Here is a 27,129-nt window from a genome sequence, read left to right as displayed (position 1 = left end):
TGTAAAATGTAGTGGAGTAAAAGTAGAAAGTATCCATTATTAAATCTACTTAAGTACAGATACACGAAAATTGTACTTAAGTACAGTAACGAAGTCCTTGTTCTTCGTTACTTCCCACCACTGGTCTGGGGGAAATATCTACATCTGTGAACCTTTCAGATGTTTCCACATTTCCACTGTGTTCAGCAAATACTTTTAAAGTCAACAAGCATTGTACCACTTTTATCCAATTGTAAGTTTCTATTCTGCTGTAACATAATATCAATGAGTCACTTTTAAATTAAACTTTGTAAAGATCACCCAAACACAGACAATTTGTGTGTGGGGAACTTTTACTCACCTCATATTGAGACCTGAGATCAGGGGTGTGTGTGTGTGTGTGTGTGTGTGTGTGGGAGGCATCTGGGGGGGGGGGGTCATGTCACTTTTCTGCCCTCGTGACCTCCAGGGGGTCAACAAGAGCAGCTTTACAAATCCCAACCTTATAAAAACACTGGAGGAAGGTCCTCATGGGAGTTAAGTGTGCCCAGGCAACTCCAAACAGTAAATTACAGGGGGGCTTCCATGATTTCTGCATTCCCCTGGGACATAAAACACAGAAACAGAGCAGCCCATTCCAATTTCTTTTTTTTTTTTGGCCCACTTTTTTAGTTGAGTGAAGGGAAAAAGCTGCTCTGTCTCTGCCTACTCGACGTCTCATCATGTCAGTCTTGTTTAGGTTTGTTGGGAATCACAAACTCAGGTGACAATGAACTTGTTGGTTGTAAATTTGTAAAAAGAAGAAATATTAAAAGAGTCATCTGGGCCATTTTCTGTATGAACAATACAACGAGCAAATTCGCCACTTGTTAAATAAAAACATATAGTATAAATTAAATGCTTGAAAAGACAGAAAGAAACATAGTAGGGGTGTCACGACACAACTTCACTTCCAATATGATACCAATATTGCAACTTTGAGTATCAGCCGATACCAATATTGAATCCAGTGATATTACTCAAACAGAGAATGACAGTCAACAATAATAGGTATAGGAACAACTGACCCATTTATTAATCAGTGGGTCTGCAATATACATACAGCATGCAATCTTACAACACATTCAACCAAATTGGTTACCGTGGAGACTAAATGCAGACTGGGGAGACACTGCTGTCCAACATGTACTATTCATTTCTCCTCCACTACTTTTCTTCTTAGAACTGAGGACTGTGGAAGTCATTAGCAACATGCTAATAACAATTTTAGAGGCTAGAAAGATGTCTTCTCAAGGTTTAATAAAAAATGGATGAAATGTTCAAATTAGTGATTCGCTAACAGTTATTGCTTTTGTTTTAATGGTTTGATGTAGCTGTATCTGAACACATCTTAAAAAATACCCTTTTTTGTGTGTATTTGAATTACACAGGATGGCTGTCCAGCATCGACTCAGGGACCAATGCTCCTGTATGTATTTCTTTTTTCAGTACTTCATTGGGGTGGAGGAGCCCCCACTGAGATCAGATTAGCCTCTTCATGGGAGGGCGTGACGGATGGAGAGGAAGTATCAGAGGAGGACAAACACAAGGACAAATCATCAGGCTGACTCTTAATATTCACTACAGACATACAGGCAGCAGGAAGGGGGCTTCCTGCAGGGCCATCGCTCGTTTTCCTCTCATTTTCAACTTTGGTTTTCCAAGAAGTAACAGACAAAAAGTAAAGAAAATTAAAAATAATAATAATAGTAAGAAAAATTAAGGGGGGAAAAACCCATAATGAGCCAACTGCTAACATGAAGGCTCCAACGTTAGAAATTAGATTTTCTTTTATTAAGTACATTTACAAACATGGTAAAAGCAGTCATCTTAACTGAATTGATAATTTACATTAATAGAAAAAAACTGATGACACGTGCATAAAAATATATTAATTTAAATCTGAAAAATAGTCAGTGACAAAATAAATTGATTTGTTTACTTAATATATTTAGCTTCAAAATAAACTACATAATAAATCAATTTTACCAAGTTTTTTTTCTTCCCCTAAATAAACATTTGGCAAAATATAACTTTAACTATTACCTTAGGAAGGTGACGATATTGAAAGGAAGACATTTAACAATATATTTTAAAAAATAACTTGTGATTTGGTTTAAAGGCTTAATTTCGCTACCAACAGATGGCGCCAGAGTACAAACCTGCTTGCACTGGCGTCCACATAAACACCGCTTGAAAATTAATTTCTACAAAGAAGTGCGTCGTTTGTGTCCTTCTATTTTAGCACAAAACTCCCCTCATCGAATCTTGCTGGCTTTACCTATCTGTTGAATGGCACTTCAACCACAAATAATAAAGCAGCGTTGGTGTTTCTGTCTACAACCTTTGACCTCTTCTTACTGAGTGACTGACAGCTGCCGAGGTCAGCCAGCGGCTCTTTCCCACACCGCCCTCAGCCACAGTTTAGCAGATAATTAAAATATAAATCGGACAAAGACCACTAAGCCTCCCGGCTGAGCGCTACAAAAGCCGAGCTGGTAAACCAACACCTTCATATGGACGGCGCAAAGAAAAACACCGAGCTCTATGCCAGCTGTTCAAAATGGCCGACTGGTGTGTTCACGATCCACACTCAACAAAGGCAGCGGGAGCTACTTTACGTTCAGGTGAAGTGGGAAATTCGAAGTTTGCCATTTTACCTGTTTTATGTCCGTTTACAAATATTCTCCAACTATAAGCGAGCACACCCGCTCGCTAACTGAAAACTCAAGTTTTCAGTTAACAACTGAAAACTTGAGTTTCAGTTTTAAACTTTTTACTGTGTTTTCCATTGAGGTCTAATACAAATGACATAACATACAGTGGCATTCAGAAGTGTACATTATTTTTCCTGGATTAAATTTTTACAAACAAATATTGGAGCCTGATAAGAAAAGCGGTTGAACCAAATCATGAAATATTAGTGGAAGTGCCTATATTTGAGCCTATGTGTATAATTTTGAACTAGTGTAAATTAAATACAATTCTGGAACAAATTCAACTTTGTTCACCCTGAAAAAAAAAGTTCAAAAACTGAAAGCCCACAGTTACTTTCATGCTGATGATTTATATAATAAGCTTCCATTTTCCTGCTACATGTATTCAAAGTGGACTTATGGAAATAATAATGTCTCTCCACACATGATAGAAAAGAAACTGTCCAAGGTCCACACCATTTCAAAACAACATGTCAGCTCCAGATGCTTTATCATTCCTATGCTAATCTGTTTGTGCATCGTTAGCATCATTAGCTTACGTCAGACCAGTTTTATTTTGGCTATTAAAGTAAGCAAAAATTATTTGGATTTTCAAATACAGAGGGATATTTATCAGTGCGCTGTTATTTTAACTAATTGCCAATAAGCACATAATTTACAGTTAACAAGTTAACATTTTAATATTTTACATTTCTCCAACAGTGGCAGCAGCAGAAAGATATTAATTTATTATTTGTGTACCAACTATAAAAAATAATATAGAAATCTTTTCCCCATGTGTAATAGAATTTGGTTTGTATTATTATGTTATTTTAAATACATATTTATATTTGATCATGTTAGCTTGGTGCTCTTGAGGGCCCCCTTGCGTTGTGGAGGCCCTATACGCAGCCGTTTAACTCGCATTGCTTCAGGCGATTCCACCTGAATAAGAAACACTAGATTGTATTCATTTTTGATCAGTCTTCAAGTGTTTTTTTTTCTTAGCAGAATCCACGTTTATTGATGTTTGGTTACCATGGAGACTAAATGCAGGTTGGCGAGAGACATTGCTTACCAAGGAACCCCATTTAGCTTAGGCTAGTTCGTCTGGGTCTTCTGTGATTTGTGGTCACAGCTGTTCTGGTGTCCATCAGTCTAGGCCCTGTCCCAGTGCCACTCACCACGGGAGCACGCGGCATTTCATTACGTTCATCAGTAGGGAAGAAATGAGCCCCGCTTAGGTTTCTAATTACTCACTTTAAACTCTAAGTAGGCCATTTGCACTCTTGTGCTTGAACTGGATCCACCTCGGGCCTTGTCTGTGTGTTTCTCTTGCTTGCGTGCGTGTGTGTGTGTGGCAGCTGCTGGCCTTTACGTTGTTTTATGTGCGCGCGCCCGCATTCAATCGCAGCATCTCGAGCCCGGATTAGCCGTAGTTATGTAACAGCTGTTGGTGTCGGGATCTGATGTGAATGCGCGAGCCTCATCAGCGCGTGATTGGCAGCTCCGCGTCTAGAATAGCTGAAGCGTCTCAGTTTGATGAAGCCCAGAGATCAGGCCTGATCTCCTTCCAGTCCCTGTCTTTAGAACCTCTCTGATGCCTTTACGACCGGTGGAGATAAAATCTTAACTAGATTAGATTACTTTCTGAAAAAGAACCGCTAAATATTTAAAGCCTTCGTTTAAGGTTTTGGAATTTGGTGATTATGAGGATCCAAACTGCCACAAGATCTCCAAACTAACTCGGGACGGTATTTTAAAAAACCTTGGTAATTTGAATAAATTAGAATATACATTCTAATGAGTTTTGTTTGTCAAATTAAGAGTACATTTTGTACAACCTCTTCATTAAGCCCACGTTTCTGTTTTTGAAAAGTTTTTTTTAATTTATTTGATGTAATATTCTAACTTTAAATGTTATTTTCAGCAGCTGTTATCAGAAAAGCATCATGAGAAATAAAGGTCTTTAAAAAACATCAGTCTTTTTTTATTAAACTGTCAGATTTTTAGTCATGTCCCAGTGGGAGTTTAATTGTACAGCAAGTCATAATATATGCGTTTTTTTCTTTGTTTTTTGTTTTATTGGACTACGGATAGAAATTAGCATTGACAGAAGCATTGGATGTTCATTAAGATGGACTTTCCCATTTAAATAAAATCAACCTGTCAATCAACAAAACAACAATACACCAACAATTCATATTTAGCTTTTCAAAGTTTTCAAATAGCTTTTCTGCTCTATATTAATTTGAGAATAGAAATATTCTCAAATCTATACCGAAATGTTTATGACTTCAAATTAATTGACAACAATTCATAATTATGTATCATAATCTTTTGGTTTTTTAGTTGCTGTATTTTGCAGCTTTCATTCTTTCACATGCATATTTGCATCATGATTGAATGTTTCAATATGTTAGCAATGTGTTGTCACATATGTATTAGTTTCAAGGAATTGAGAAAAAAAAAAAAGATTTCAGTGCAAGTGTTTGAAAGTTTTCTGTTCTCGCCATCACTCTGCGTGGAAAACATTGGTCACTGTAAATAATTATTTCAATTTTAATTTGCTGGACAAATACACCAGTACTTCAGAATTCCATTGTGTTCCTTTAATGAAGTCCTTTAGTGGAAAACGCGTTCTCTATTTTCAGAAGTGTTCTAATTATTTATTTAATAGTGATATACAAAATTAAGCAAGGTTGCATTTTCATGTGAAAATATGTTTGTATTGAATTTATTTAACTAAAAAATGTCAGATTTGCATAACATAAAGAATAATAAAAAAAATACGAACCTGCAAATAAGTATGAGTACAAATAATTAACTAATTTAATTTTGCCTGCAGCAAAATGCTGCAGCTTGTTTAAACTTGCATAAATGCTGACCCTCCGGTTTGTTGCCCCGGAGGGTTTGTGTTTTTAAATTAGCCCAAAAGAGGGCGCTATAGGCTGCAACTCCGAACGGTATATCCCCGCTCATCATTTGTGCAAAGTATTCGACCTAATAGTTTTACTTCGCGTCACTTATAGATAAACACTAATGACTTAAAGTGCTGCAAGTAACGGGAATGCATCAGTTATTCTGGTTTAATATAAAGCAAACAATATAAAGGTTTGAGTGTGCATTATTAGAAAAAAAAAGAAGCAAAAACAAACAAAAAAATTTCGTAAAACCCAAAAGGCAATGTGAGGTTTTTCAACTTTCCCATCGAGCCTCTTTGATCCGATTCCTCATGCAAAGTAGCAGATTTTCGCCGTTTTGATTTGCATGAATAGCAGAACTGATGCAGCTGAGGTCACAGATGAGTCAAAGCTTTTGCATCGTAGCCTGATCCACAGATATAGCATCAACTCATATTCAGATGAAACTTGCGCAATATTTGAACTGTGTCATTTCAAATATGAAACATTTTTGACATTTAATGCTCTTTAAGGAAAGTCTCACTAAAGTCCTACTTCCTGATTTCAGCGACTTTCAGGATGAAACGTTCAGACTCTTTCTATCCCGATCTGCTTTGCTGCTCTGCCATCTTTTCATCTTGGCAATGCTATGTTTTTTTTTCTCAACTGCGTCTTCCAAAAAGTAATTATCTCCAGATTTTCCCAATTTTTAATCCATAATTATGTTCAGTCAAATAGGGGGGAGGGGGGGTTGGGACAAAAAACGATTAAGGTTATTTTTGTTCCCCAATTTAAACTGGCATTTCTAACAAACCCCAAACTTATTTATTCCCAAACTTAATTACTGCCATGACTATTAACTTCAGTCCCATGTCTGGTATCTAAAATGATTTGACCACAGTGGACAAATTGTTTTTTTTTTCTTTCTCTGCAGCAGTAATAAGTTAAATGTCTAACAGTGAAAAGGTCATTTATTATCTTCCCCTGTGTTCTACAATCGCTTTTCTACTTATTTTCAGCACCTTAAATGTAATTGCTGGAGTCAAACTTTGGGATTCCACTTTTTTGTTAGAGTTTGAATCCAAAAATATTTTTTGCCATTTAGAAAGAATAAACATTTTTAGCCTCTTTTTTTTTTTTTTTTTACTTCAGATGTCTCTGAGATGTCTTAAGTGGACCATCAGCCTCTGTTTTTGTGACTGACTTTGTTTATCCAGATTTTATCTGAGTGGAAAAACTCAAGTGGCTCTGTCAAAACATCACCAAGAAATCCCTATAGAGGAACAAAAACTTTCCTGTCAACCTTAAATCAGTGTAATAATTTGTATGTGGGTAGACGTTATAAATGTCACGTTTTGCCACGTTGCAAACTCAAACACTGTGCTTTTATTAGGACGTTTTGTGACAGCAAAATATCGATACCACATCGGTTTCAGTATCGTATCGACACTGAATGTTTTGTTCCGTTTTGAAATTATATTTTGTTTTTGCTGTTGCAGTTTCTCAACTCTTCCTCAAAAAACATTTAGTTTTGATTTACTCTCAAATTATAATTTTTTTTACGCTTTGTTTATAAAAACAAACACAAATCATGTTAATATGTTGTTAAAGTATTTTTCAGATACTTATAAAAAAACAAAATAAAATAAAAATATAAAAACACCTAAAACGTCAGACATTTGATCATATATCAAACTTGACAAAGAAGTATCGGTATCAGTATTGGTATCAGCAATACGGGCGGTGTATCGGATCGATAGCGAAATATGCAGCATCGCACGAAAAAAGCAGGGCTTAATTTTATAAGGAATAGAAAATGATTCATGTTTTTCAACCTTTTCTTGAAAAAAAATATATTTAGCATCCATTTTCTGAGCCCCCTAAATAAAATCCATTGCAACCAAATGCCTTCCAAATTCACCTGAAACTGTAGTATGTAACTTTTATTTTTAAAAAAAAGTATGTATTTTTTTGACATACTTTAAACTGTCAATCTTGGACAGTATGGTATGAAACAGATAATCTTGAAAAATGTTCTCCCAGTGCTAACTGGAAACAACAGCAGGGAGGTGTGTGTCGGGTAGCAGCTCCCTGTTTGGAATACTCTGGATTTATCCCACCCTGAAATCTCTTGTAATTTCCTGAATTTTAATTGGTTGGAGAAAGAGGAAGTCACCCAGGGCATTATTGATGCAGGAAACGTCCACCAGCAAACGAGTGGAAAACCTACTGAAGACATGGCCGCCCAGCACACTGTTTCTGTAGAAGAACAGACTATCAACACCGGTGTTGATGAGTCCAAACAGACAAAAATACTAGAAGCCACTCCTGAAAATAGATCATCAGTTTACTCTTCAGATATGAGATAAGCATCAGTTACTTTCATTGTCATAAGAACTGTTACACCCAATTCAACTCAGCAGGACGATCAGTAGCCAGAAGGTGGGTCATGTATGTGGAACTGCTTTTCCTGCATGTTCCTTAATGTGGCATTTTTGAGCTTGAAATCATCTGTAATGTTAATCTTATGAAACCAAACATGTTTAGCCATTCACACAGGGGACAAAAAACCCTAAACATCCAATCAGAGCTACATTTTTCAGTAAAAACATCATACCTTCTCAGAGTTCTCGGTTCTTCGTGTTCATTAAAAAACAACACTGACGTTCACCATGAAGGCTTTCAGTATCAAACAAACGTGGATCCATGGATGATGATAGAAATGAAGGACAGATGACAGAAGGAAGGACGCAATGCGAGCATAACGGGATACAGAATAAAGATTGAAAATACGAAGAATCTTTTATACTTCAATCGTTATCCAGATTGAAGTATCTGGATAACGATTGGATAACGATTTCTGAAAAACTCAGAAATCAAGTCCCAGACTGTGTGAGAATCCTGGTTCTTCAGTCAAAGTCCAGATCTGGGAATCTGTGGCTCGACATCGAAAGTGGTAGAGACATCCCCTGATAGATCTGTAGCTGGAACTGCAACAAAAGGTGATTTTTACAGTATCAACTGAAGGAAGCTAAAGAAACATAAAGATGCAGCCACGTTAAAACCACGTATAATTTCCTTTTCACTTTAAAACCAGGCACTAAAATCACAATAAATTACATGGAAGTTTGTAGTATGAATGCAGCAAAAAGTCGTGCAGTCATTCAGCTTGAATCAGATGCCATCTTATCTTTCCTAAGCTAAACGCCCTAAATGTTTTAAGTCGTTATAAGAATAAAAGGAGTTTTGGGGGGAGGAGGGTTAAGACAACAAACTAAAACATGTTGCCTCCAGCTTTGATAGAAAGTAAATGTTGATCCATATTCTAGAGCTACAAACTGGGAACTGACAGAGCTACGCTATATTAAAGCCTTATTCCAAAATAGGTCAAATTCCTTTTCCCTGAAACTTCTACACACAGACCTCCATAATTGGAAAGTAAAATAATAAAACAAAAAAATAAATATAAAAAAACTAAAACATCATCAACATAAAGCTTTGGCCATAAAGTTGATCGTGTTTCCAGGATTTATATCTTAGATGTTTGTACAATGTGACTGCATCCATCTTTGCTACAATGGGTTGACTGGACAATTGTTTGGGTTGGAGCCAGCCTCACTAGACAGTCTCTGAGACTACTGACTGTTTGACATCACTGGTGTTCAGTTCTTCAGAAAAAAAAAAGAGTTTAATCCATTTTGGAATAGGGTTGCTCCATAAAATCTGGAGGTAGGGGATGAACTAAGCACCAGTTTATCCAGTGGAAAAAAACTGTGCATTTAGATAGCTCAAATCAGCACAACAATAAGATCTTTTAACCTTATTAGAAAAACAATCAGTGGTACTTCCTCCCGAAACAACTCGGTGACACAGCCTCGCGTTTCCCTGCGTCGTACAAGGCCTTGCTCTGCTGCAGGAGGAGACAGACTGAAGCTGCCAAGTCAGCTGGGAACTCCTTCACCATGACAGCTGGTGTGAGGCAAACAGGCTCTCAGAGGTGAAGAGGGGCAGGAGCGGGGGGCGGGGGAGGAACAAAAACAAAACCTCGAAGGAGGCCAAGAAGATTAGCTGCACACACATCCCCATACAAATAAATACTTGTTGGCTAAACACGGATCATTTTGCAAGTTCTAGTCGGTCCTACGGTTCTAAGAGCTCGGGAGGTTGTCATGGAGCTGTGGTTTTATTGTCAACACACACTAAATATTTTTATTAGGTATGTTATTATTGGTAAGTTGCGAAAAGATTTCTTACCTTTCACTGTGTGCAGAGCTGGTTTCTACCATATGCTCCACTTGATCTATGTCTGAAACTTTGTTAGACGTTTTGCTTTGGTTTATTTCAAATGTAATGGACACCGAGATGGAAAAGAAAAAAACAAAAGAAAGGGAGAAAGGTGGGAAAAGCTTTAAAGGGAAAGAAGAAGAGAAAGAAGCATGGAGAGAACACAAGTCAACACGGTAAACATCTGCTCCTAAACCTGCAGAAAGAGCGAAAAAAACCCTGAGAAACCACCACAACAAACAACATTTGCATATATAATAACAACACAAACAAAAAAATATTGATGTAAATATTAGAAAATTGATATGGCTGCAAACATTTTTGACTGTTGTCTGCAGCCTTTTGCAACTCGATCATTCTTAGGAGTTTTTTCTGTGCAGCTGAAATGTTCATTTTTCATCCAGCGGTAAATTTTTTGTGGCTAAACTAATCTGCTGTTATGTAGGTACATCTAAAAAAAAGTTGGCTGTTATGAGAACAGGTCAATATTTTTTGTCACTGGTGTCAGAAAGTGAAACTCATGTATTCCATAGATTTGTTAAACACACAGTAGAGGGAAATATTTTAAGACTTGGTCATTTTTGATTACAGTCAACAAAAAGCCAGAATTCAACGTCTCAGAAAAACAGCATATTAAGCAACATCAGTAGTGGCATTGATGTTGCCACTATTGGCAGATGGTGGCAGGGATATCCAGTGACACCCCGAAGATGTTTTCTATTGCTTTAAGGGGGCAGTACTGTGTATTTTCCAGCACAATTAACTAATTGTTAACTTCAGTTTTTATAGAAATACTACATACATATCAAGTACGAGTTGAAAGAAATTGGAATTTGTAATTTAACGCCTTGAAATTGGGCTTCTGTCTCTTAAAGAAATGCTACCTTCAGGAAATCACCACAACATGGCTCCTCTATCAACCCTTGCACGTTTTTACCAGCTTTGCACTGAAAAGTAGTTTGAATAATGAGCTCTGCTGATGAGTTCCGCCAGGTGTTTGCTAACTGCTGCTGGCTAGTCTGAAGGAGCCACCGAATATTAAAGGATTTCTTAAACATGCATAAAATAATCAAGGCAACACTCCATGTATGTTTTTGATGAGGAAATAACATTATAACATGATGTAAAGCCCCAAAAAGTTGATTTTACATAATACTGCCGCCTTAAGACATGAGGTCAATGGCGTCATATTTGTATCTCCGTAGCTTTCAGCTGAAAATTATCCCACCATCATGGGTAACTTAACGTCTCATTCTAATGTGTTGGATGCGGTAGAAGATGTGTGTAGTAGAAGCTGATAAAGTAATTTTCTATAATGCTACATTGTTTTATGTTGTAGTTAGTTAATAAAAAAACACTTATTTGCCTAAAATATTTGTCTTGTATTTGATTAAAATCAACTAAATTAATTCAAACCATCAAATTATTCCATAATAATGACATTCAAAGAAAAAAGTATAAATATCAGTACAGGTATTGGTGATACTAGTCCTGTATTGACTTGGTATCAGATTGATGATTAAAATTCCCAGTATGGCACAACCCTACTTAAAAGTGTTGTGGTAAGTTTCGTTTTGAACTTGGGCTGAAACGACTAATCAGATTAGTTTTTGACTCGTGATGAATCGTCAACTTTAGTAATGGATTAATCGCTAATTGCAGTATCAATTACAGACTCAAAGAAGGGAGTTTCCTGAAAAACTATTCAGTGCAGGAACTAAGCCACAACTGTACAAAATAAACAAAAAATCTGCATATAAGATAAAAACACCTTTGTCTGTGAATGTGTTTTATCCAAAACTCCTCAAGTGGCATAGTTTAAGCAATTAAATGCTTACTTCTTTTTGTTTAAAAAGGGAATTGTATTGTTTGTTTGCATCTTCTAATATACTTTTGCAAAAAATATTAAAATGAAAAATCTTTAGAACGTGGTCATTTTTGTTATCAGATAGAACAATCGATTACAAAAGCAAACATTGGTTACAGGCTTATTTTTGAAACATTATGTAATCCACAAAATTTGTGTTCACTTTAAATTTAGTCAGCTAGTTCTGGTTGACTTTGTATTTCGAAGTTTTTTTTTGTTGTTTTTTTTTTAACAGAGGATTTCTCTTTTATCCGGTTGAGTGACATGTTTTTACTTTTTAAGTGCTAATTTTGTGAAATAATAGAGCGAAAGGAAATCTCACATCCGGCGTTGCAGCACACAGGCGTGTTATTGTGGTCTCTGTTTGCGCTTGCAGCCATGTGCTGAGAAGCTGCTTGAACTTCCTCGTCCTGCAGACGGAGGATGGAGGAGGCGTGACGTCGCTGTCCGCAGACAGGCCCATACAGCAAGGGGGAGCGAGGCGGGGACGGACGCTGCATGCTGCCGCAGAGCACACGGAGCAGCGGCCGAGGCTCAAAACAAACTAACCCTAACCGGAGGGGGGAACGGTGAAGGCGGCCATAACAACAATAGTAACAATGCGGCACCGCCCGCGGACCCCGGCGCTGATGTGACCGCGTGCCAGTTCGGAGCAGCTGGGAGGAAGCGGCGGACGGACGCCACCACCTCCTCTACTACCGCGGTGCGCGCGCTCGGTCTCTGTCTGGAAAGGTGGGGGACATGTCCTCACTAACCGTAGACAAGGACCAGAGGTGGGTACCGACGCACGTCCAGGTGACGGTGCTCAAAGGCAGGGGCTTGCGGGGCAAGGGCAAACACGGCACCAGCGATGTGTACACCATCATCCAGCTGGGGAAGGAGAAGTACTCCACCGGCGTGGCGGAGAAGACCACCGAGCCCGAGTGGAGGGAGGAGTGCTCGTTCGAGCTGCAGCCCGGCGTGCTGGAGAACGCCGAGCGGAGCGGATACCCGGCCGGGAGCAACGAGCTAGTCCTGACCGTGATGCACCGGGCGCTGATAGGACTGGACGTGTTCCTCGGTCAGGCTGTGATTCAGCTGGATAAACTATTTCACGAGAGTAGATACGTCAAAAACGAGTAAGTTAAACTGCGAAGTATGTAATAGTTGTCTGTGTGTAGCAGCTAATGTGCTTCGTCTTCTTCATCTGTTTTTCTGCTCACTGAGCCTATCGGGGTGTTTGTTTCTTTCCCACTCTGCTCTTTTTTTTTTTTTTTTACTGGCTGCAATAGTTTGTTGTGGGACATAAACACAGCTGTCAAATCTCCCTATGCTGCATCAGGGCCCTGCAGACACACCCTCCCTCCTCTCGGATACACAAAACCAACTCTGAGGACATCCACCACTTCCTCACTCAGGCCCAAGGCAATCCCCCCGCACACACACCCAAAAACTTCTAGAAACATCACCCATTTCCAGTAAGATACTGGAGGGTTCTTCAAAATGTTTGCCTCTCAATAGCCAATGTGGAGAGCATGCAGGAAGGGGATTAATGCTTGTCCCAAATCCAGGGATTAACTCAGAGTTTCATGATCCCAAAGCTACAAGGTATTTTTATCATAACATGTTATCTTACAAAGGAGGGATGGATGGACAGTTGGTCTGCAGTCCCTTCCAAGAGCATACAACATATTTTTACAGTATTTAGTTTGGACTTTGTATGATAGATAAAGTAGTGCCTAAGCAGTCCTTCCAGGATATTGCCATGTTTTTTTTTTTTTTGCTTGATTGTTGTGGCTTAAAATGACCGATTTTGTGGCAACATTAAAAAAAGAATTTGCTGTTAAAGTTGCAATTCTTTTTAAAGGTTTAGTTTTTGCCATAACATTGTCTTACAAAAAAGTTGGAATGACTTCCAAAAAAAGACAGTATTTTAACATTTTATGTGTCAAGTAACATTTTCAAGTACCTTCTTGAAATCGTACAAATAAAATCATGTCCTGAGGAGTGGCCAAAGGGCAAAAGAAGAATTGCATATTGGTCAGTCGGGGCTAACATGAACTGTAAACACAGTAAATCCTACAGAAGATCTAAAAAAAGGAACAGCGTGAAACTCTAAGTTAAATTAGAAGGTGGCTGCTGAGAATCGACTCAAAATTCAGCCGAGTTGCAGTGATTGGTCAGAAAAGAAGGAAATACGGATTAACTTTAAGGTGATTGGTCAGATTTGCGGAAAACTTGCGAGTGAATTCGTAGTCGGTTCTGCAAAGGTCTCAAAGGTTTGTTGGAGAACATTCATGAACACCAAGGTCAGGGATGAAACTGGAGGAGTTGAAAACCCTGGTTTGGTTAACAAACCGAGCTTGAACGATGAAAAACCCATTACCACAGTTTCACCATCCCTATGGTGAAACATGGCGGTGGCACCGTCATGCTGCGGCAATGCATTTCCTCACCATTGTCAGAGAAGTCTGTAAAATACACTGATGAATACAAATCTTTTTTTATACCAACCAACATCCTGCTTTCAACCTTTCCCTCAGTTACAGCCACGAATTTGAGACGAAAGAGGAACCAACCGCTCTCCTCCTGGCGACCCTGTGGTGGCCGGTCGCTTCAAGATCAGATAGACACAGTCGGCGATGATGGTGTGTCAGCAGGTTCGCTGTCTTGGTACAGTCAGTGTCTCAATGAATGAGCCGAGCATTAGCAACACTCCTCACAGCCAGTTTATCCATGTTAACTACAAGTAAGACTGAACAAAAAAAGAAAAACAGGGTTGGTGAAAAAACATTAAACAGAAGATGCAAGCTGATCCAGGAGCTGTGATCGGTTCTTTTAGGGGTGTCCCAATAAAACGTTTTCACTTCTGATACGATACAGATATTGGAGCTTTGAGTATTAGCGGATACCAATATTGATCCGATACGATATCAGCACAAATGATACATACTTGTGTCACTTATTTTGTGGTGTGGAATAGCAGAAAATGCTTAGGTCTAAATCTTGGAGCGCAGTACTTATATCTGAGATTTTAAGATGCAAGCTGATATAATCTGATACTTGTTTTCTTGCAGACATCACAGCGATATCCAATATCGGTATCAGGACAGCTTGAGACTCTTTATAAAATGTATGAGGAATATTGTTGAGAATAACTTGCTTATCTTTAAAACTTAGATTTGGGTTTAGACTTATTAGAGATGTGTGATACCGCATATTTTGATAATGATCCGACTAGGGGTGTAGTGATACAATAATTTCACGATACGATATACGATATTCTGATCACGATACAATATGTATCACGATATTTGTTGAGCGATGCAATTCGATACGATTCAGTGCATTTTTACGATTTTCTGAAAGATTTTAGAAAGACAGAGTGATTTTAGTGACATTTTGTGTTCCATAGACTTGAATTTAGTTAACTGAAAACTGATTAAAAGCACTAACTACACAATACCTTATTGTGATTGGACAGTCTAACAGTCTGCAGCTGGACAAAATGAATCAAAGATGCAGTGAGAGAATTAGTTTCTGTAATTTAATTCATGTGGATTTGAGATAAAACTCAAAAGTTTAAATGGTAATCCAGGATCAGAGTGGGGAGATTATCAGCCTCTGTAGACTCTCAATATGCAAATGATTGCACTTATGTTTTTAATTTTGGACACTGTGGCAGCATTTTGGAGTAAAAATGCAGCCACAAATGCAGTCTTTTGGACTATGGGGAAAAAGGCTTTTCTACCTTGGCTCCCGGAGTTAGCCGTGGCTGTAAGCTGCTTTCTTCTAACTGCTAAAGTAGTGGCTCCGCCTCACCCCGTAGTGATCGACTCCCTGCAGCTACGCAGCGCCGCTATTCCCCTGCTTGGAACTATGAGAGGCCCTGCTGGCCTCTCATAGTTCCTGAGAGGCCAGGAACTATGAGATCCTGGCCTCTCAGACTGCCAGGATCGCATAGTTCTCTCAGTCTCTGATACTCTTTGTCTGTTGCTAATAAGAATGATCAATCAGCCATTGTTACCATGGAAATCCTCACTGCGCCGCGGWTTCCGGCTGGGGTTTTTTCCTCTTCGTCTTCCTGCTCAAAACACAGCGCCGCTGCGCGCCCGCCTCGGATGTTATCAACCCATGTTCATTCTTCAGGTAATCCTTTATATACAAAACAGAAACCGCTATGCTAAAAACTAATTACAAAGTGAATGCTACCAGTCGAAATTTGCATTCATTTCGCGATCTCACTGCTTTTTCAGCCGCTACTCCCTTCTCCGTTCCGCTTCTCTTTCACGGTTACTTGCGCAACTTTGCTTCGTTTCTCAGCAACAAAATACAGCCCATCGTTATTTATTGAAGATTTTACATTTCCAAAAACACAGGAATCTAATGTTTCGTTTCGTTTTGTACGTTTGGAAGCTCATTATCGGAAAAACCGGGGAATGGCGGCGCTTTTGACATTTCTCTGACATTCAGAAAAATATGGTTTACTAATTTTAACATAACCCCGGTTATACTTGGCCTATTGACACAATTTAAAAACTGGTGTGTAGTTTATAATGTGCACTTTAAGCTCAAGTTGAAAGTGAGACTAAGGGAGGCGGAGTCTTGCTGCTACGCCGTAACAAACTAGACGTTGAAAAGAGCTATAAGGCTATGGACCCCTATGGTTTAACGGATCGATACTCGCGGATGAAAAATCGATACTTTCCGAGGGCAGAAAAGATTGATATATATCGCCGAATCGATTTATTTATACAGCCCTAGATCCGACACCAAGTAAATGGAGGACCAGCATCACCAATACCAATACCGATTCTTCTTATTATTATTTGATTTTTGATATATCATCAAACTTCTGATGTTTTTGTGCTTTTCCCTTTTGAGTTATTTTGGTAAAACCTATTACAGAATTTGGATAAAGTTTTATAGGTGTCCATAAAAAACTTTAGAAATATTATAATGATAAACAGAAACAATGGAAAAACATTTCTCAATAAACAAGGGGCAAAAAATTATAATTTGAGACCAAAAAAAAGACTTTTTAATAAGATAACATATGGGTAAAAATAGATTTTAAACGCATATTACTCAAAATATTATTTTTTTCCATGCCTCGTACAGATGGTTCACCAGGCTTATTTCTGTTAGAGTTTTCATGCAAATCAGCCTGCAGCTTTCTGTGTGAAAAAAAAAGCCAAAAAAACGGCATAATCCCCCCCCGCCCCCCAATTGAAGTAAATAATTATAAACAGAAAAACGGATGGGCGACTGTGACAAGAAATATGTTTGGGTTGAGTTTACTGATGTAGAACAGATTACTGGAAAGGTGGGCGTTGGGTGAATTCCCCTGAAGGGTGCACTAGGAGGAAGTTACCAAGACTCAACCACATCGAAAATAAGTTCAGCTACTTTTCCTTTGTAATCATCCTTATTCCCAAAAATATAATTTCACATATCATCTTCATGTGTGTCACATTAGGAACTAAAGTCATTAATTGTGGTAAAAAGTGAACCATAAAAAGTATAACTGTGTACCACACAATGCTACAGAATATTCTCACATATTGCAACACAACAACAAATTTTGCATCACCACAAAGAAGTGTGTAATAATTGTGAAAAGAAAGTGAAATGGTGCAAATACAAAACCACCAGAAGGGAAGCAGCTGTTCCAGGTTTTTTTTTTTTTTTTTTTAATTTAGCAGATTTTCCTTTGAAGATTGCCCGATATTTAGCTCCATCCATCTTCCTATCATCAACTTTAACTATCTTCCCTGTCAGTGCTGAAGAAATTCTTCCCACAGACATGATGCTGCCATCACCATGTTTGACCGTAGGGATGATGTGTTCATGGAAAATTGGTGAGGTTAGTTTTGGAAGTAGGCTCAAAAAATCACCATGTTTCTGTTGTGTCCTTTGCTTTTTTTGACTTTCAGTTAAAAGTTTTTTTTCTCTTCTCAGTCTTTCAGTACAGAGTGCATGAGTCACCGTTTTCATAACAACTGATTCTTACACCTGTTTGTGGTTATCACATTACGAAATAGTCTGACTGGGCTGGACGATAAATCGATAACGGTATATATCGCGATAGACACGTGATCAGTATCGATAAATTATACGTCTGATAGAATTTTCAACATATAGAATATTGACTGACCTCTGGTTCAGAACCGTACAGCATTCTGGGAGGCAGAAGAAAGGCGTTAGTCTTTAGCTAAACCTCTCATGGCTAGCTAAGGAAGGTGGGTGGCATCAACTTCTCACTCTCTTTGGTTACCTAGCAACAACTTGTCGCATATCTTGAGCAGCAGTAGTTTCATGTTTTCCCACCGTGCCTCATAGCTGCTTAAAAATGAAAAACAAAGGCATGGAGTGAAAACTGTAAAGGTCTCTGTCAATTTGGCAGTATTTTAGATATTTAAAACAAAAACAAATAAATCAATAATTATCGATATCGACATCGTGGTCCGTTTTTCAGCCACATCGTCCAGCCCTGTCAGATTTAGATGTAGCCATGAACGAAGCTTTGTTCCCATTGGATCTCTGTCCCAGTCGTCCTGCTCTGTCGTAGTAAGCACACCCGTGATGTTGCGTAAGGCCTTAGAAGTGAACATCTGTTTGCTGAGCAAGGCAGAACGTGTGTCTGTGTGTTATGTGCATCCAGATAAATCCCCTGCCAACGACTGAGAGCCTTTCAGTACCTCTGGCCTTGGGGGCGGGGGGGACATGCAACCTAATAGACAATATAGATTATATAAGTATGTGACCTAAAACATCAAATGTAGGTCTGAATTTATAAAACCTTTATAAGTGTAAGATTAATTCTAGCAGTCATTAGATAGAAAGCATCTCAGCGTTCATCTCAGTCCTGCTAAGTTGTGTTCTTGAAACCAAGAAACCAAAAGTGGATGTTTTGGATCACAAATCTTTTTTTTTTCTCAGCTCCTTTGGATTAAATAAGAAATTGGAAAATAATCTAGAGCCTAAAATATTTAATCAATACTCTCAGTTTTGAGAGTGTTGATTAAGTAGACCAAGTTATCAACTCTTAAGTAATTTTCATTATGAGTGGAATAGTTCAGAAAAAAGGAAAAAACAATCAAATCTCTTGTTTCAGAGTGAAGACATACACCACCAGCAGCAGCATTGTTTCATTTGGAAAGTGGTGGATTAATATGAATAAAATGTCAGCCATGATGGATGCTGAATTGGGCTGGCCGGAAATTTCCGACTTTTTCAGGTGGAATTCCAATTTTTTGGGGGAGTTTTATTTAATTAATTAATTTATTTATTTATTTATTTATTTATTTATTTATTTATTTATTTTTATTTATTTATTTATTTATTTATTTATTTATTTATTTATTTATTTTAGTCATAATTTAGTCATAATCCAATTTGACCATACAGAAGAAATCGCCAGACACTGTTTTAGCCGTTCTCAGCATCTTCTTCTTTTGAAGGATAGCAATGTTAATGTTATTGCCTCCTGCTGGTGCAGCATAATCATTACAGCGTTTTTGACTGAAATATTAGAAATCGTGTAACAGATTTTTTATTACTAAAGAGAGAAAAACCGAGTACTTGTCCCTTGGGTAAGACACTGAATGTTGATGGCAACTGGATTAGGCTTCTCAGAACAGACTTTACCTTGAAGAAAAGTGTCAAAGTTTTAATATATCAGTTAGAAACTGAACCAAACTACCCTAACCTAGATCATTTTGAGCCATTTCACCTCTAGAATCCACATGAACATAAAAAACTTGGACTTTACAGAGACTAGATCAGTTTAACCTTCTTAATGTTTGTGTGAATATCACTTTGGGAACCCCATCAAACACAGTTTGTGTCATCTTGTTCTGCTTTCAGCCAGCAGTAAGCTTTTTTTTTTTTTTTTTACTATTTTCAGTTGTGCTATTTTGATAGCTTTATTTTTTTGTTTATTTAAAAATAATAAATTGGTTATTATTGTTTGAGAAGAATACCCAACCATAATCAGAATTTTTGTAAGTATTTTTTAGGGATGATTCAGAACGTTTGGGCCACGTTGGTCTTAAAGAGACAGGAGCGCAGCAGTAACTTATCAGTAGCAGCATAGAGTCCTATAGCACATTTTAACATATGAGAAACATTAACACCTCTTCTAGTAGACACACTAAATAAAATGGCCTACTTGTAAATTATTGTAATATGGAGTGCGTACATTTTTACTACTTTCTTTTATTTATGTGACTAATACTCATATTTTCCAGGTTTCTATGCACAGCACAGCAGAAAAAATTGAAGAATAATCTTTCTTCAGTCGAACCTCTTAATAGCCTCCTATTAATCCCGTAAATAATGCTTGAAAGGAATAACCCTGTTGTGCTTTCCTGGTTATCGCCTCATAAATCTCCCTTTTTAGTTTTTTATTTTTTTATTTTTAACAAAACTAATCAGTTTTGAACAACAAATCCACAAAGAAATTTCTGCATGCTATTGAATCCGATACCTCATTTACAAACTATATTTGTTAAACACTTTTAGATATGTCGTCATTAGCAACAAATTGCCACAGGTGTTCATGCATTTTGTACTAAACTCCAAAAATTCATTTTACTCCTGAACCTTGTTGCTGCTTTTGTATCATTTTGCGTCTACTTTGTAACGGTTTATTTCAGTAGGCTGAACAAATGTGATACTTTACTGATAATTCGTGTGAACATGATGTTTGCAAAGTTTTCCAGAAGACGGGACCTCGTATGATTCCAAGTAGATCCTTTCAGCTGATAGCGGTTTATTTATTGCGATCTCTGTATGCACGTACAGTAATTTTACTTTATTCAGATTTTTGCCATTAAGTATTATCTTATTTTTAACTGTTGGCTTTGTTAAAAATGAATAAACAATCAATATCTTAGCAAGTTTTCTTTACCGGTCCCAGTAGCCAATTAATCTATTAATCATATGATGAATTAAAACGAGCTCTACAAGTTTCATTCTGATGATCAGTATGTTCAATATGACTTCATAATCCTCCATATTTATGGTTTTTGTTTGTATTTCATTTGAATTTATTGTTTTTGATGGTGGTTTTTTTTTTACGTTTTAAAATATTTTCCGGTTCTGGTGCAGACAGATTATTGAAGAGTGCAGCTGTTGATATGGAGTCAGATAACTTTATAAACTAGCTTTGAATGTCATGTTGTCAGATGTTGACAGAGAATGGATGGATTGAATAGATTAAGAGTTAGCTTCCTCAACCTATTTAACCTTAAGGCTATCCTGCAGCTATCCTGTTTGGAACAAAGTATCTGTTGTTAAGAGAAATACAACATTAGTAGAATAGAAATGGTCCCGCAGTGGGAAAGTTTCTGTGCAACAGCAGCAAAGTGACAGGAAAAGCAAGTCGATTCACATGAAGATAGGAATATGCAATTTATGAAAACAGAATAAAGAACAAAATTCTGTACAGTAAGAGTACGTTACATAAAATAGTGTAGTCATTAATAATGGTATACTCTAGTCTAAGGGAATGTGCCTTAGGTCAGTGTTTTTCAGCCTTTTTTGAGCCAAGGTACATTGTTTTAATTGAAAAATACACCTGAACAGTGCCCAACACTGTCATGTGGTAACATTCATGCATCACTAATTCTCTTGTTTTAATGTAAAATGCTCTGTACCTACTGCCATCTAGTGATAATAAAATTACATGATTACGCTGCTAGTCACTACTACAACAGAGACACTCAAAGATGGCATTATTTGGAGATAATTAATTCGTTTTCAAAAAATCTTTTAAGACTAATTACCGTATTTTCCGGACTATGAGTGCACCATACAATAAACCATACCTTCAAATTTTTTGAACCCACCCCTTGGAAACTTACATGTATCAGCCGCACCAGGCTACAGGCCGCTAGTAGCTCTCAGTTTCCCATAAGGACCCAGCAGAGGGCAGCAGAGGGCTTTGTCCTATTAACTTCTGGATATATTAAGGACGCAGTTCTCAGTCTCCAAATCCAGTTTTGTTCACGCCGAGTTTATGTGCAGCGGCTTTATTTCCCTCCTGTACTGCCAGATTGATACTCCTCAACTTAGAAGCTGCATCATATGAGTTTGAAGACATTTCTCCGTCGTGCCTGCTGCCAGCATGGCTGCTAGCATGTGCTTGTTCTAAATGAAAATTAGTGCATTCTTCTTTGATTTCCAATTTTGACTTCCAATGATTCACTTCCTGCTAAAGAGCCCCCTGGTGGTTGAAGAAAAATAAACAGAAAAGCCGCATGTTCAAAGTGTAGGAAAAAAGTAGCAGCTCATAGTCCGGAAAATACGGTAGGTGAAATTGGATAATTCCCACCGCACACCTGACAATCACTCACGGCACACTAGTGTGCCGCGGCACAGTGGTTGAAAAACACTGCCTTAGGTTAATTTAAAAAATATACAAAATGAGTATTTGAGCATTAAAAAGACAGACTATATTGAACAGAAATCGGTGTGGAAGAAAAATCTTGACCTTTCTGTAACTGATTTTCTTTCCATATCGACGCCAGTTCCAGAAAAGATAACCATTTTAAGGAACAGCGCTGTGATCCTGAACGCTGGTCTCACTGTGTGCCCTTTAAATAACGCTGATTGTGTTGGTGCGTGTGAGATTGTAGGAGGAAAGTTGGAGCTGAGGTCAGAGCTCATCACATCCAGATGTGGAATGTGCTGTGAATCCCATGGTTTGTCTGTCGTTTCTGCTCAGGGCGGACGGTCCAAACCCATGTTCCTAGTCTGACCCACAGTCCTCCTTGTGGGCCGGTTGGCCTAAAACATGTAATTGAAAGTATGCAGTTGGTAACGCTAATAAAGTAGGCTGATTTAATTACCTTGGTTCTTTTTTAAGGAGCAAGGTATTTCTTCTCACATCTGGGTAACAGCCTTCTGCTAAGAGGTTTAGCTGACGCTTTTGATGCATTTTGTTGAATTGGTGTATTAGGTACATTTTCTATAACCTGTCTGCAAATGGGATAAGCAATTCATGAATCGCACATTAAATTAAAATGAGCTCAATAAGTTCCATTCTGATTAATATTTTTGGAAGGCCAATTTTGTTTACAGACGCTACATGATCGTTTTTATTTACAATTTTTCTTTTTATTTATTGTTTTCGGTTGTCATGTTTTATTTTAGATGTTTAGAATATCTTCAAGTGTGAAGTGACTTTGTACAAAATTAAAGTTCATTGGATCATTATGCTGTTATCAACATATGATGTGAAAATGAACTCAAAATAACAATAATATTTATCGCAATAATTTTTGGGAACACTTTATCGTTTAGCAAAATTTGTCATCGTGACAGTTCTAATTGGTAAAATAACTTATCCTTCTACAACTTGTATATTTCACATAGACTTCTTAACCTCTCATTCTCACCAAGTATTTCTTAATAAACCAGGATTTTCAACACAAGCTGTGTTTATTCACATTAAAATAATTCAGCTTTTGGACACATTGATACCAATTTTGTTTATTACTCGTATAAGATGGCAAAGACAGGATAAACGTCTGTCATCATATTGTTTTGCTTTTCAAACATAATATTGAAATCCTGTTTAGCTGCTCTCTCTCTCACTCAGTGTGACATCACCTCTGGTCGTGAAAAACGGGATAAAGAACAAAATGTTGTACAGTAAGTGTTTCACCATAAAATAGCATCTGAACAGTTACAATAAATCAACAAATGGGTTAAGATTTGAAAACATCTGATATTAAATCAGTTCTTTGTGCTCTGAAAAATTAAGTTGCACAAAGCTTTCATTTGTTTTGAACAGACCTTATGGGGGGCAGGGAGGGAAAGTTGATGTCATGTGATTTGGAACAGTTCTTCACCATGATGTTTGTAAAAACATGATGTTTGTAAAAACATCATGGTTTTACATTCTAAAGATATTTTTAGTCCTAAAGACCAGATCAAATCTCTACATCAGAAACTGGCCAGATATCGTATCAGTCTGCCTTTCTGTTATACTGTCGTCCAAATATCTCCTCTATGGATCATGGAGAAGATGGGGTGGGGGTGACATGCTGGATTTGGGTGGAGTTTTGTGACTTCCTGTATTTTTTTGTTTTTTTTTTAAGATGAGAGGAGATAATGGTGTCACGGTGTGCAACTCTCTGGAATGGGATTGCTAATTACTAAATGCGCCCGTTCAAACCGACTTCCACAAGTTCCACAAAAAAAACAAAAGTCAGCACACAGATATCTCCAAGCATTAAATCTTGTGTTTCCAGCCTTAAATACTGTGCGCCTGTTTAGTGTTGTGTTGTAGGGCTACAGTTTCTGTGTGGGATGCTGCTTTATGGCTCCTTTTTGGCAACAGGCTGCTCTGTATGTGGGCTGTGCTTTGGTCTCTGTTAAAGAAGACTCTTTATTCAGGCTTGTCTATTATATTATGTTCACATTCTGTTTTTCTCAGACTCACTCAGCCGTCACCTGACCCACGGATGTACAGCTGTAAATAGACCTTTAACTTGTGTGCATCCTCTCAGAAAGGAGAACATCGTTAATCACTAGAAAATTTTTAGGCCACGGTTTCAAGTCAGTGTCATTTTTCTTTTTTCACATTTATGCTGCAAACTTCTGTTCGGTTATGTTATATTAATGATTGTGATAATAAGGAGTGCACAATATATCGGCACTAACATTGGAATCGACCAATTTTTTTTTATGTATCGGTATTGGTCTGATAAGTAAAACTGGGCCGATATTAATGACTGATCATTTTGATGTGTGGCTGTTTTTGTTTGTGTTTGGTGAGCCGGGTGACCATGTGGTGTTTGTTTGAAAATGTAAGAGTGATGACAATGCATCAGTTTTGAGAGCAATGATAATATCAGATATCGACCAGTTGTCATATCGGCACATCACTAATTTATATGTTGCAACGTTGCCATTTAGTGCAGATTGGAAGCTTTGAAGCATATGTCAACTTTTAATGCCTAGTCAGTCGCAGTATTTTTAAAGCAATTCATCTTTGTTTGTTTTTTGTTTTTTTTTACATACAAAGGCTCCAGTGGGAACCTTCATATGCTTTTCTGGTACGTACACAAATCCGATGCACAAACAACTGCAATGAACGAGAAAGCTGCATCCATTAGCTCAGTTGGGGTTCATTTTTGCTCCTAAAATCGATTTAATGGAATGCTGGAAAATAATATTACTGTGTTAAAGTTGTGCTAAAAAGAGTTGACCCGTCACCGAAGCTGAACCTTAGCAGCTTAGCAGCAAAAAGGGTTTTTGAATGGAAAATGTTGCTTTGTTTGTTGATAGTTTTTGATTAAAATGCCATTATTTACAATTAATCAATTACAGACCCTGTAATTAACTAAATTAAAAATGATAATCAAGTCCCACCGCTAGTTTTAACTGTAGTTAAAATTCAAGATCATGCATAATGATCCAGACCCAGTAACAAAAAACCAAAACATAGCATTTAGCTTCACTTTAACATGGTTCCCATCCTCATCAAACACATGGCGACAGTGGACTGAAACAACTCTTGACGGGAATAATTTTTTTTAAACAAAAAAACTAAACTCTAGCTCTTCTTTTATGTATTGCCAGAAAGTAGAGATGAGCATTCTCGACAAATCGTTTCCAAATTAGACAGCGGCGTAATTACAGTGCCAGTGAGTGGATTTTTGTGTATTTAGTCGGATGTGAGGGAATTCCCGTCCACAGCTCCTCCAGGCTGAATTTGGAGTGTCTGCCCCACCTCGGCTGCAGGCAGCCGGCTGGTGTGTCAGGAGGGCTGATGCTATTGTTGGAACGCTGATGTGAAACTCGAGTCCTTTCTCACAAGTGGATCTTTGAGTTTCTATCAGCGCCTGCACAGAAATCTGGCTCGAATGCCTCCAAATGTAAAAAAAAAAAAATTGAAAAATTCAAACCCAGAGGTAATGTAGCTTTATAATCCAATGACTTATTTGAATGAAACGCTACATAATAAATACTCTTTATCTGGATTTGTGAAACTCACTCCAGGCCAGGTTGATTTAGGACTGTGTGTACTTGCTTTTTGGGAGTGTCACTTCTTAAAGCATTTAATGCTCTGGATGTGTTTGTGGCCTTGTTGTCGCTGTGTAAGCTGTAAAATCCGACGTGTTCGCTTGGCTCCATCTGCTCGCCGTGATCCTTGCCGTCTGATTGTGGGGTGGGATTGTTCTCTGCGTGTTTTCTCTGGCGCGCTTCGTGGGTGTTGCCGTGTTTTTTAGGACCGAGCTTGAGGTCAGTGGCAGGATGATGATAATTGCATAACAGTCTATGCAGTCAATGATGTGACCTTCTTTTTTCCCTCTCTTCCCTGCAGCCTTTCGATTGGGGGCCGGTGTTTTTGCTGTAGCAGGAACTCTGCCTGTAATTACATTAAAACAGAACAGGGCCTGTAAATAAGATGGCCTGCGTGGCTGATTTATGTTATTTAGCCGACGACTCGTGTTGGTCTGTAGCCACCATCAAATTAGACTTAAATTCTAGAACATTAGGGGATAAAAGATGTTTTCTTCTTTTTATCTCTTCTCCACGCAGAGTTCAATAGGGTTATTGAATTGTCTGCAAATGAAGAAAATTGTTTTCATGCAATTACACATGTATAAAAATATTATAAAGTAATATTTATAGAGTAATGGTAAAGTGAAGATGAGGTATAAATGCATCGTTTGAGAAATGTACTTGTTTCATTAAAAATCTGTGCTAAAAAAAATAAGTTTAACAACAGAAGGAAACTTTTCCAATGCAGAATTTTACCTTTCGGTAAAACTCAAGAGATCAGTGAGTGCCAAATTTTCCAAAGTGAATGTATCAGATTATGGGCCAGTTAATGTTCTGAAGGAATCCTGTGGTTTTGAAAGTTTTTAGAACCATAAAAATGTCTGTCGTACTTCTCCTAATGTTTCTGTTGTGCTAGAGAGTGGCGAAATGGAACAAATTGCTATTTCTGTTGATTTAAGCTAAAGTAACGTTTTCTGTTTATAAAATTCAAACTGCAGTACTAACATTGGTATCGGCCAATTTTTATCATTTTTGACATATCGTTATCGGTCTGATAAATAAATCTGGGCTGATATGAACAACCAATATTTATTTTCGTCTTGTTGCTGTCTGTTGTCTTTTTATTTTTCTCCAAAAGTTTGGAAACAATGTTGAAATATACATAAAATATCGGTAATTGACTGTAACAGTAGTATGGACCTTACCACAGGGCCCGCATTTCATTGGCTAATGCCCATYTTACGTCACAGCGCAGCTATCACGTGCCTTACCGTCTCACAAACTCATGCTAATATACATTGTGGACTACCAGACCGACAGTTTTTGCGTCAGGACTCGAAAAAGAATGGTTCTCCGTCAG

At 37.8% G+C, this 27,129-nt stretch overlaps 1 protein-coding gene and 1 long non-coding RNA gene across 4 annotated transcripts in view; one reads left to right on the top strand and one right to left on the bottom strand.

The window, feature by feature from the left end:
• The window catches only part of LOC103458180 (uncharacterized), a 10,681-nt gene extending 6,640 nt beyond the window's left edge, over positions 1–4,041 (bottom strand). The window contains exon 1 of the long non-coding RNA XR_532552.1: positions 3,793–4,041. This is a non-coding gene — a long non-coding RNA (uncharacterized LOC103458180). The remainder of the gene's footprint in view (positions 1–3,792) is intronic.
• An 8,049-nt stretch (positions 4,042–12,090) lies between these two features.
• The window catches only part of rab11fip5a (RAB11 family interacting protein 5a (class I)), a 34,905-nt gene continuing 19,866 nt past the window's right edge, over positions 12,091–27,129 (top strand). For 2 of the 3 annotated variants that reach the window (XM_008398812.2, XM_008398811.2), the window contains exon 1: positions 12,093–12,886. In XM_008398812.2, coding sequence (XP_008397034.1) covers positions 12,510–12,886 — 377 coding nt within the window. In that variant the 5' untranslated portion in view covers positions 12,093–12,509. Of the gene's footprint in view, positions 12,887–27,129 lie in introns of all 3 variants that reach the window. The other variant, XM_008398815.2, reaches the window with a different exon arrangement.

Source organism: Poecilia reticulata, linkage group LG22 (genome assembly GCF_000633615.1).
Source record: "Poecilia reticulata strain Guanapo linkage group LG22, Guppy_female_1.0+MT, whole genome shotgun sequence".
Taxonomy (NCBI): domain Eukaryota; kingdom Metazoa; phylum Chordata; class Actinopteri; order Cyprinodontiformes; family Poeciliidae; genus Poecilia; species Poecilia reticulata.
Note: the sequence above shows the minus strand (reverse complement) of the source record. Positions and strands in the feature narration are given on the sequence as shown.